Source organism: Hyla sarda, chromosome 2, assembly GCF_029499605.1.
Source record: "Hyla sarda isolate aHylSar1 chromosome 2, aHylSar1.hap1, whole genome shotgun sequence".
In the NCBI taxonomy this organism is placed as follows: domain Eukaryota; kingdom Metazoa; phylum Chordata; class Amphibia; order Anura; family Hylidae; genus Hyla; species Hyla sarda.
In genome coordinates this window covers 244,220,587-244,233,137 of record NC_079190.1, presented here as the reverse complement: position 1 = coordinate 244,233,137, position 12,551 = coordinate 244,220,587, and the positions used below count along the sequence as shown (strand labels likewise).

Below are 12,551 nucleotides of genomic sequence, written 5' to 3'. Positions count from 1 at the left end.
TGATGTGTGGGGTGGCTGATGTGTGGGGAGGGAGGGAGGGAAATGGAATTATGGGATTTGTAGTAGTGCTGGGCGGTATACCGGTATGAACCGGATACCGTTTTTTTTTCTCCCACGGTATGGATTTTTGCCCATATTGCTATACCGGTCGGGCCCCTCCCCCACCCTCCGGATGAATTGTAGAGCCCAGCGCGGCGCCATCACTTGTCCCGGTGTTCTTCTGTGGCCCGATTCCGAGAGCGGAATCGGGCCACAGAAGCTAATCCATTTACTGTTCCCCCCCCCCCCCCCCCAGTCAGCCAGTGTCCCCGCGAGCACGATAAATCCCCACCGCTAGCGGGATCCATGTGCTCAATAGCTGTGTCAAATGTGCCCTCCGCGAGCGCGAGCGCTACCATCACCGCTAGCGGGGTCCCGGTGCCCACTAGTGGTGTCACAAGAATGCCGAGCACGGCTCTGTTCCCCGTCCCTGTCAGCTCTCAGGGTACGGGAACAGATTTAAAAGCCTTGCGTGCAGCTAACGTAGTACTGCGTAGGCGCAGCACCACACAAATAGCGTAGAGCCAACATAGGCAGCGCTAGGTGCCAAGCGTTAGCCTTACGCTATTTGCGTAGTACTGCGCATGCGAAGTACTACGTTAGCTGCGCGTAAGGCTTTTAAATCTGTTCCCGTACCCTGAGAGCTGACAGGGACGGGGAACAGAGCCGCGCTCTGCATTCTTGTGACACCGCTAGTGGGCACAGGGACCCCGCTAGCGGTGATGGTAGCGCGCGGGGGGGGGGGCTTGCACATTTGACACTGCTAGTGGGCACAGGCGGTAATACCGGCGGTAAGGGGTGGGTGGGCTACAGGCGGTAATACCGTGATACCGCGATAAAAAAAATACCGTGATATTCATTTTAGGCCATACCGCCCAGCACTAATTTGTAGTAATAAAAAGAATACTGAAACAGGAAATACCAGTTCACAAACAGCTAGCCACAGTATTATGGTAATCTCACAACATAGCCATTTAGCCCCAAGACAAGCGCAGATCCTTCCTAAGCATGTCCATTACTGCCTGCCAGGTACGTACTAAAATCCCCTTATGGTGGATAACCCCTTTAAGGGGTTAAAGGTGTAGAAAAATTATCCACCTACACCACCCATAATAAATTCACCCCTATGTTAGAGTGTAGAAGTGCACATTTCTATTACTGGCATGTGTGTGTTTTATGTGGCTTTAAGTATTGTTTTAAGATGCTATTTTTGTATTATTTAACATGTAGTAAGTTTAAACATCTTAGCTCCTTAACAAGGTTTCATTTGATTTATATACTGTTTTTCTTGTTTACATGCCGATTCTACTAATGGCTCTTTGTTGAAAATCTTTAATAAATCTATTGTTCCACTAAAAAACTTCTTTTTCATATTATATGTCTTCCTGCATACTCAAAATAAAATAGCCTGCATACTCCTCTCCACCCCTTCCATGCTACTGCCAAGTCTTCCAGTTCCCACTATGGTCCTCTTTCTCCTTCTAATGTGGTTTTGTGCCGGTTCACCTTTATTCCTGTTGCTGCACATGGCCATTTTGCTCCCCAGCACTTCAGGAGAGGTATGGCAGCACAGATTGGGGGTCAGATAAGGAGAAATTGCCAGATGCCCAGGATGATTGCAGGATTAGTAGCAGAGCTTTGGGATGCTGCGACCGCTCACATGCCGTGCTAAGCTACGCCCCCTCCACGCCCCCCCCCCCCTTATCGCTGAGCATGAAGTTCCTACCTACAGAGGTCAATTAAAGGGGTACTCTGGCCCTAAGACATCTTATCCCCTATCCAAGATGTCTGATCGTGGGGGTCCTGCTGCTGGTTACCCCCCCAATCTTTCATGCAGCACCCACCTGTGTGAGCTGCACTCAGCGCTGGAGGCTCAGAGTCTGAAGCCTCACGACCACCGGGCCGGAGTATTGTGATGTCACACCCCGCCCCCGTGTGACATCATGCCCCACCCCCTCAATCCAAGTACAATAAACACTGCTAATGATGTTCCCAACTAACTGCAGTGGTACAGAAGAAAGGATTTCCAGCGCAGGATACAATTGCAACAGGTTCTTTATTACGGATCACATGGAATACACAGAAAACACCAACATGTTTCGGGTCAAGCTGGACCCTTAGTCATGACATGGCTATGGGTCCAGCTTGACCCCAAACATGTTGGTGTTTTCTGTGTATTCCATGTGATCCGTAATAAAGAACCTGTTGCAATTGTATCCTGCGCTGGAAATCCTTTCTTCTGTACTGCTGTATGGACCGGGAACACTGACAGTCAATCCGGGCACTGGTGTGAGCACCCAGCAGAGGAGAGCAGTCAGTTCCGTTTTACTTAACTAACTGCAGTGGGTTGAAATGTCTTCAGCATAGAGCATAATCAGAGGAAGTAAACAGGGGTACTGGAGCAAATCAGAGCACCAACACTGCATGGGGTTAAGGTGGATGAGAGACAGATTGGCAGGGGTAGTGATTTCCAGATCTTGGGTATTGACCAGTGGGGGTTGTACCACTAGGAGTAGAACTGAGCAGCCGTGTCTATCATTTAAATGGAGTAGTTGTCAAGCATGAATGCTTTCTCTTCATTCAAAGGCAATAGGACTGCTGAAAATAGTGTTCTGTACTCTGCTATGCCTGGCAGTCGAAGACTTTGGTTTTAGCAGCAGCAGCACACAAGTTCTATTCCAACAGGACACACAGGATGATAATGTTCACAGACATGGTACAAGCACTAGGACTCACGGGAAACATCCACGTGTCACTATGGAAGCATTTAGTGAAGTTTCCACATTACAGCACATGGATGTTACTACTGATTTCTAAAAATAAGAAGTTCCACTGAGATTTCCCATTATACAACAAACGATGAAGTCATCTTAAAGGGATACTCCGGTGGAAAACTACTATTTTTTTTTTTTTAAATCAACTGGTGCCAGAAAGTAAAACCAATTTGTAAATTACTTCTATTAAAAAGTCTTAATCCTTCCAGTATTTATTAGCTGCTGAATACTACAGAGGAAATTCTTTTCTTTTTAGAACACAGAGCCCTCTGCTGAATTATGAGCACAGAGCGCTCTGCTGACATCTCTCTCCATTTTAAGAACTGTCCAGAGAAGGAGAAAATCCCCATAGCAAACATATGCTGCTCCGGACAGTTCCTAAAGCGACCAGAGATGTCATCAGAGAGCACTGTGCTCGTGATGTCAGCAGAGAGCACTGTGTTCCAAAAAGAAAATAATTTTCTCTGTAGTATTCAGCAGCTAATAAGTACTGGAAGGATTAAGATTTTTTTTATAGAAGTAATTCACAATTCTTTAACTTTCTGGCACCAGTTGATTTAAAAAAATAAATAAAGAAGTTTTACACCGGAATACCCCTTTAAGGGAAAGATTACCAGTCAAACTGAACTTACCTGCTAATGTTTGTACACAGTATGTAAAGATATTTTACAGCAGGTAGATTACTGTCTGGGGATTGTGGGGTTGTGACCTAACCACAAGAATTAGTGTCCTCATGGCAAATTATCCTCTGATGTGTGATGAAACTGGTAAGAATGTAAAGGGAGTTGTATGAGTATTTTCTGATTCATAAAATCTCAGTAAGGGGCTGGAATTATAATATAGAGCAGGGGTTGCCAATAAAGTGGCATTGAGGTAACAAAATATAACCTTAGTTACATGGTTTTAAAGTGTTACTTTTATTAATTTTTTTAAACTTTCGAACATTTCATAGAGACCTGTGACCAATGTCCCCCTGTCCAACTCCCAATCGCTAGAACGAACCGGAAGAGGTGCTCAGCTAAGTGCTTGTCTCCTCACTGCAAACACAGGCTCCATAGACTTTCAGCAAGACCTGCAGCAAGGAGATAGTGAGAGAACAAGCACTAATTTGAGTGCTTCTCCCCACTAGTTCTAGCCAACAGTGTAGGTCTTAGTCAGATCCCAACAGATCTAAACTTTTCACAAGTCTAAAGTTTCTTTTTCACCCCTTAAGGACCCAGGGCTTATGGGTACGCCCTGGCTTCCTGGTAGTTAAGGACCTGTACGCCCATGGGGACCAGGATGCCTGCTGAAATGCCTGGGCTGCAAAAGATAAACAAAATAAACTTTAACTCACCTTCCCCCATCGGTCCGGACCTGCTTCCTGGGGACGGGAACGTCGAAGAGCCGTCAGCCTACCACCGGCCGCAGCGATGTTGAAGCAGAGCAGCACTTGCGGGTCACATGACTTGGGGGGGGGGGGGTGTTGAGAATATAGTTATATACCGTGGAACCGCCATTAGTTACAAAAATACAGTGATACACATATTTGGTCATACTGCCCAGCTCTATGTGGATGTAAAGTGCTCTGCGGGCACACTACAATGCTCAGAAGAGAAGGAGCGCAATTGGGATTATGGAGAGAGAAAGCGTCTGAAATTGAAGGTCATGTGTGTTTACAAAGCCCCCATAGTGGCAGAACAGTGCGCAAACGTGACCCCATTTTGGAAACTACACCCGTCACATAATTTAATACGGGGTACAGTGAGCCTTTACACCCCACAGGTTTGACAGATTTTTGGAACAGTGGTCCGTGAAAATGAAAAATTTAATTTTTTATTTGCACAACCACCGTTCCAAAGATCTGTCAAATGCCAGTGGCGTGTAAATGCTCATGGAATTAAATTCCATGAGGGGTGTAGGTTCCAAAATGGGGTCACATGTGGGGGGGTCCACTTTTCTGGCACCACGTGGGGCACATGACCCCCAACTTAAGTTCCAATCAAATTCTCTCTCCAAAAGTTTAATGGCGCTCCTTCTCTTCTGAGCATTGTAGTTCGCCCACAGAGCACTTTACATCCACATATCGGGTATTTCCATACTGAGAAGAAATGGGGTTAAAAATTTTGGGATGCTTTTTCTCCTATTACCCCTTGTGAAAATGAACAATTTGGAGTAACACCAGCATTTTAGTGAAAAAAAAAAATCAAAATTTTTCATTTTCACGTCCAACTTCAGCGGAAATTTGTCAAACACCTGTGGGGTGTTAAGGCTCACTGTACCTCTTGTTACGTTCCTTGAGGGGTGTATTTTCCCAAAAAGTATGTCATGTGTTTTTTTTCCTGTTCTGGCACCATAGGGACTTCCTAAATGTGACATGCCCCCCAAAAACAATTTCAGCAAAATTTGCTTTCCAAAAGCCAAATGTGACGACGACTCTTCTGAGCATTGTAATGCGCCAGCAGAGCATTTGACGTCCACACATGGGGTAATTCCATACTCAGAAGAGATGGGGTTACAAATTTTGGGGGGCATTTTCTCCTACTACCACTTGTAAAATGTAAAAATTTGGGGGGAAACTAGCATTTTAGTGAAAAAAAAAAAAATTATTTACACATCCAAATTTAATGAAAAGTCTTCAAACTCCTGTGGGGTGTTAAGGCTCACTGTACCCCTTGTTACATTCCTTGAGGGGTGTAGTTTTCAAAATAGTATGTCAAGTGAGGATTTTTTTTGCTGTTATGGCACCATAGGGCTTCTTAACTGTGACATGCCCCCCCAAAAACCATTTCAGAAAAACTCACCTCTCCAAAATCCCAGTGTCGCTCCTTCCCTTCTGAGCCCTCTAGTGCACCTACAGAGCACTTTACATTCACATATGAGGTATTTCCTTACTCGAGAGAAATTGGGTTACAAATTTTAGGAAGATTTCTCTCCTTTTACCCCTTGTAAAAATTCAAAAACTGGATCTACAAGAACATTTTCTCCTTCAATTTGCTGCTATTCTTGTGAAACACCTAAAGGGTTAACAAACTTTTTGAATGCAATTTTGAATACTTTGAGGGGTGCAGTTTTTATAATGGGGTCATTTATGGGGCATTTCTAATATGAAGGCCCTTCAAATCCACTTCAAAACTGAACTGGTCCCTGAAAATTTTTGATTTTGAAAATTTTGTGAACAAAATTGCTGCTGAACTTTGAAGCCCTCTGATGTCTTCCAAAAGTAAAAACATGTCAATTTTATGATGCCAACATAAAGTAGACATGTTGTATATGTAAATCAATATATAATTTATTTGGAATATCAATGTTCCTTATAAGCAGAGAGCTTAAAAAGTAAAAATGCTAAATTTTCAATTTTTCCTCAAATTTTGGAATTTTTCACCAAGAAATTATGCAGGTATCAATGAAAATTTACCCCTAACAAAGTAGAATATATCACGAAAAAAACAAATCTCAGAATCATAATGAAAAGTAAAAGCATCTCAGAGTTATTAATGCTTAAAGTGACCGTGGTCAGATGTGCAAAAAATGGTTGGGTCCTTAAGGTGAAAACGGGCTGGGTCCTTAAGGGGTTAATGACCGTAACTATAAATGACTGGTGCTGGTATTGCACAACATTATCTGCAGCTGCCAACACCTAAGGACAAACAGCCAGGGCCCGGAAGCTACACATGGCCCCGGACCCACTAGTTGGGGGAACACATTGGCTTTTCACATAGAGTAACAACAGTAGGATCTTATCAATGTATCAGAACTTTCTACTGACAGGCTTGTGTAGGGGTTAAAATATATACAGTAGCCTACTAGACACTGCCTATGTACGTCCCACTGTATTTCAATTTTGTTGCACTACTGGTTTACTGGTCCAACTGTATAATATAAACCAACGTCACTAGGATCACCAGATTTTGCTTTGTAACAAATTTACCTTAAGAGAACCTACATACTAAGGGATTCCATATTAGATCACTACATTATTAACACACTAAACGTATAAAGGGAACAATTCTCATAAGAGAAATATAGGAAGATATTGAATATATAGCTACATTATCAGGGAACCATACGCAGCCCTCCACTACCTTTATTTAGCATCACCACTGCCATTTTCTGGAGACCCCAGGGGACGTGCCCCAGTGATGATTTGTCCCCCCGCCCCCATTCGGTGCCACTGGATTATTTAATCACAAGGCCAGAAAATAAACTTTTGACACTTTGATCAGACATGTCACTAGCCGGGTAAGCAGGCGACATTGCACCCACTCTCTGGCGGGCTGTGACATCTATCTCTTTGCTGTTTTTAAGGATTCTTGTCATGTGCTCTGGGCAATGTTCTGCTAGAATACTTTGGGTCGTGAATGTTATTTTAACACATACCATTTACTAGGGATCGACCGATATCGGTTTTTTAGGGCCGATACCGATAATCGGTGCAGGTTAGGGCCGATAGCCGATAACTTATACCGATATTCCGGTATAAGTTATCGGCTACTTAACCCCCTGCAGGTCAATGATTTAAAGCGGGCGCTTTAAATCAATGATCTGCAGTGGCTTTTGCGGGGCCATAGGCTGCCGCCGCAACCACCCGCTTTTCTCCCCTACCTGTCAGGGTGGTCCGGGCCATTCATCCATCGTTCATGTAGTGTCCGGGGGCGTTCCGGGTGGAGGGTGGTCCGGTCCGGGCTGTCCTTCTCCGGGGGTCATCTTCTCCACTCTGGGCAGGCTCCGGCCTAGTACGCTGCATAGACGCTGCTGCGCAGTGACGCACCTGACGTCACGGCGTAGCGGCGTCTATGCAGCATACTAGGCCGGAGCCTGCCCGGAGTGGAGAAGAAGACCGTGGGAGAAGGACATCCCGGACCGGTTCACCCTTCACCCGGAACACCCCCGGACACTACAGGAACGATGGATGGATGGCCCGGACCACCCCCATTATGGGTAAGTTTAATTTTTTTATTGACTCGGAGGGTGGGGGAGGGGCCCGACCGGTATAGGCACAAATCCATACCGGTATACCGCCTAGCATCACGGTGGGGGGTGCGACGCAGTGGGTCGGGGGTGCGGTGCGGCGGGTCGAGGGGGTGGCGGTGCGGGGCATTATCGGCAAGATAATTGCCGATACCGATAATGCCCAAAATCGTGATTATCGGTCGATAATATTGGCCATACCGATAATCGGTCGATCCCTACCATTTACCTAAATATTGTTGCAGATCCATTCATGTCAGTTGTGTTCCCTAAAAACAGTAGCATCTTTTTGCAGAATAATGTGCTCTGCAACACTGAAAAAAATGTTCAGGATTGGTTAAAGGGGTACTCCGGTGGAAAACTTACCGTAATTAATTTATTTTTAAATCAACTGGTGCCAAAAAGTTAAACAGATTTGTAAATTCTATTTAAAAAAAAATCTTAACCCTTCCAGTACTTATTAGCGGCTGTATAATACAGAGGAAATTCTTTTCTTTTTGGATTTCTTTTCTGTCTGACCACAGTGCTCTCTGCTGACACCTCTGTCCGTATCAGGAAATGTCCAGAGCAGGAGAAAATCCCCATAGCAAACATATCCTGCTCTGGACAGTTCTTAAAATGGACAGAGGTGTCAGCAAAGAGCACTGTGGACAGACAGAAAAGAAATCCAAAAAGAAAAGAATTTCCTCTGTAGTATACAGCAGCTAATAAGTACTGGAAGGAATAAGAGTTTTTAATAGAAGTAGTTGACAAATCTGTTTTACTTTTTGGCACCAGTTGATTTAAAGGAACATGACAGAGTTCAAGGTGTTGACTTTGCCTCAAAATTCCACTGGACTCATTTATGGGATGTGTGAGAAAAGCAAGTCTGAATCATGGAGGCCCATTTCGCAACATAGAATTTAAAAGGGTTGGAAAGCTTTACAAAATTGATGGTTTCACTCAACAGTAGTCAAGAGTCCTGGCACCAAGTTAACGAACAGGACTGTGCTTCAGTACCAAGTACTGCTGCTGATAGTACAGCCATTGCATAAACAAGCAATACCACAGCCCCTCCAAACAGCTGATAGGCGGGGTGCTGGAGGTCAGACATTGATATTCTAATATTGATGATCTATCCTGATGAAAGGCCAGATAATGCCTTTAAAAGCACAGGTTGCTACTGTACCAAATACAAAGGGACACCTTCAGAGGTCTTGCCAAGTGTATATATATATATTTTTTTTTTTGTCCAAATCTGAGAATGAATAAAACAGAAAAATATAAATCTTTCAGTATTACTTTACTTCCTTTTTTAAATACATATCTAAAAACTAACACCTGTGACTCTGTGAGAGAAGTTTTCATGTTGGTAGACTGAGTCCTCCATGCATTTCATTAGCACGGCCACCAAGTCTACTTCATGATGCAGACGCAGCCAGTGTTCTAAAACCCCACAACCGCTTCTGTTTTTAGCGCCGTTGCTCTTCGCACATAACAGAACTTGACCAATTGGCCATCCTGGTTTTAGAACCTCAAACACTATTTTAACCCATTTACCTCCTTTTTCCATCCCCTGGTGCCTCCTTCCACACCAGTCATCTGGACTTTGACAAATATTTCAAACCCTAGATTCATAACATCAGAGAAAGCTGCAACCTACACTCCACCTGCTCAGTGCTCTTCTCCTATAACCCGTATTTTCACTTTTACTGATGAAACACTCTTGAAATAGCACCTTACCATCTGACCCAAATCCATTCCTCCCTTTTCACCATGCAACCATCACACCCATTCTTAAAGGGGTATTCTGGGCAAAACATCTTATCCCCTATCGAAAGGATAGGGGATAAGATGTCTGATCGTGGGGGGTCCGGAGGTTTCCGAAACTTCAGACACAGCTACATATAAAATGCGGGCTGCTGCGGGCCGCGATCAGACATCTTATCCCCTATCCTGTCGATAAGGGGTATTCTGGGCAAAAACATCTTATCCCCTTAAGAAGCCCTTCCTTGACCCATCTTCTCTGTCTAGATACCATACATCTCACTTCTTCCATTTGACTACTTGAACAAAAAGTCTACCTCAAACACACTTCGCGACTGCTACAAATCAGGTTTCTGCCCCCAACCTTCAGCCGAAAAGCGCCATAATCAAAGCAGCCTAAAATATGCTAACTGCATAAGCCTCGTGTCAATACTCTGTGTTTATGGTGGAGGAAAGAACGAAGAGAAGGAAGAAGAAGAAGGAGGAGCACAGTTAACCACTCCATAATTCCTTGGCATCAGAGACTTCGCTCTCTACTGGATCTTCTCCTACCTCACCGACTGAGCATTCAGTGTCTCCCACTTACAGACCACCTCCTAACCTCACCTGCTCACTGCAAGTGTCCCTTCAGGCTATGTCCTGAGGACTCTACCCTTCACCCTCTATGCATTTGTCCTGTGACCACTCATTATATACCATATTTACAAGGACAACTCTTTTATCACTCACTATTTACGATCCCAGACTCAACAAGGAGAAGACTAAATTCATCAACTTTCTGCATATCACTTAATCCCTATACAAACTATTAAAAGGGGTACTGTCATCCCATGTTTTGGGCTTTTTGGCCTCCTCTGGCCTGTTTAAACCCAGAGGTGGTTGGGAAGCTGAAAACAGCTGAAGTACGGGAGTTACACAACTTGCATAACTCTCTTTGACTTTAATAGGAGTTGCGTAAATTGTGAAGTGCCGCAAAGCTATGCTTTTTACATACCTCCTAGATGGGAATACCCCTTTAATCACAGTTAATGGCGGCTCAGCATTTACCCCAATCCCACAAATCTGTGTCTTTCATCGCACAGCCCTATCACCTCCTGCTGTCTCCATCTCAGAAGTTTCTTAAACCAACTCTCCTCGCCTCACTCCTTTGCCAATCACTCCACTGGCTACCCATTGCCCTGAGAGTTCTGTTCATATTATCAACAATGCCATACAAAGCTGTCCTCAGCCTGTCCCTTCTATGCACCTCTGACCTGATCTCCCACATAAATCTTTTATCCAATACCTACACTACAGTCTCCAGGATTTTCCTATGCATCCCCATACAGCCAATTCCTTCACCTACCATTTCCTACCCCCTTCCCTTGGAAATTGTAAGCCCTCAGGGTTTGGTAATCTCCCCCTGTGTCGATTATGTTTGTTTCTAGTTATTGGTTATGTTCTTACACTCTTTCATAAGTACAGCTCTCTAAAATGAATGGCTTTTCATGGCTAAATTTGAGGACCTATGTTATGGATCCATCATCAATATCAGATTAATGGAGTGCCAAGGCTCGCCATCCCTGCCATTCGGCCAGGTCTGCATAACCCAGAATAGAGTTAGAAGCAGCCAGCTCAGTAAATTGTGGCCGTGCTTTAAATCAATGAATTGCAGCGGCTTTTGCGGGGCCAGAGACTGCCGCCACCCGCTTCTCTCCCCCTACCTGTCCTGGAGACCTCCTGAGTCTAACCCCTCCTCCTGCTCCCTCAGCTGCCAGTCAAACGCCTTCCTGATGCCACAGCTGTGCCCTGCTTCAGTCACTGACTGGCTAATTGGGCAGGTTTCGCAGTGCTTGGGCATCACAGGAGGCATTGGACTGGCAGCTGCAGGGGGATCAGTGTAGATGAGTATGGGTTATTTGTGTGTGTGTATATCACACCTATGGAAAAGAAAAAAATTCTGTTTCTGGACAACACCTTTAATTTTACACTTAAAAACATACTCTAAGGCTAGGTTTACACTTTGTCCCTGCCCGCAGCCTGCTGAAAACGGAATGCCAACATATACTGTTAATGGTGCAGCATGCTAAGGCTGAACAGAGTCACCTATTGACTGTTCAGAACATATGCACTTTTTAAAAGCAAAGCGGGGATGCGCTTTTGAGTTCAATTTAAAATGTCACTAGGCAACTCTGTTCAACCATAGAAAGCAATGGGATCAGATTAGTTTTCGGCGGGATGATGACACATAAGACTAGTAGGGGCACAAACATAGAACGAACCCTCCACCAATGCCAGTCCCAGTCTTTTCTGGACACAAAATACCTCCTGGGGTGGGTCATCGCTATGGCGGGTGCCGCATAAGAAACTATGAGCAGTAATGAGCAGTTTCCTGGGCAGGTGACCACATTATTTTCTTTATCATTCTACCCTGGGCTGCGGAATCCCCCTTTACCTGTGCTTCTCTGTGACATGTAGAGGTCAATGCTTTTATTACACTGAAATTTTGACGGGTGCCCAGAGTTCCCTCAATGTCTAGGGCGCTATTCACACCATGAAGACACTGATCAGTTCCAAGTTTCCTCACTTGATGTAGTGTTGTGAATGAGATGTACCACCAGGTCTATGACAGGAGGAGGGTGGGGGTGCACCCCCTTTTTTGGAAAGTAGATGGAAGCGGCGGGCTGCCCCAGTGTGAGGCCACACCATGAGAAGTGTATGGAGGACGTGACAGGTGTGTACAGTGCGCGCTTCCTCGTGTGCCCGGGACCCCGCAGCCCCGCCGTTACCTGCTTAGAGCCGTCCAATCTGGCCGAATCGCCCGCCCCGTCACTTGCTGCCTCCACCTGGCACGACATAGTGTGACGCAGTCTTGTAAGTGCCGCGCTATCCACACCAGACAAGTCCCTTGCGCAGCACTCTCACTCACAAGCCCGCAAGCCTGCAGCCAATCACACGAAGGGCAACACAACAGAGCGCTGCAGCTTCGCGTCACGTGACCGCCCCAGCAGGAAAGCGGAAGGAACCCGGAGGCCATCTTTGAAAAGGGCAAAACGTAAGAAT

At 45.1% G+C, this 12,551-nt stretch overlaps 1 protein-coding gene across 9 annotated transcripts in view; it reads right to left on the bottom strand.

Annotated features, from left to right (window-relative positions):
* The window catches only part of TXLNG (taxilin gamma), a 105,008-nt gene that overhangs the window by 62,329 nt on the left and 30,128 nt on the right, over window positions 1-12,551 (bottom strand). The window contains exon 1 of one of the 9 annotated variants that reach the window (XM_056556803.1): window positions 12,278-12,537. The exons of 7 other annotated variants lie outside the window; for them this stretch is intronic. In XM_056556803.1, coding sequence (XP_056412778.1) covers window positions 12,278-12,346 — 69 coding nt within the window. In that variant the 5' untranslated portion in view covers window positions 12,347-12,537. Of the gene's footprint in view, window positions 1-11,943; window positions 12,168-12,277; window positions 12,538-12,551 lie in introns of those variants that run through there. One more of the 9 variants, XM_056556806.1, reaches the window with a different exon arrangement.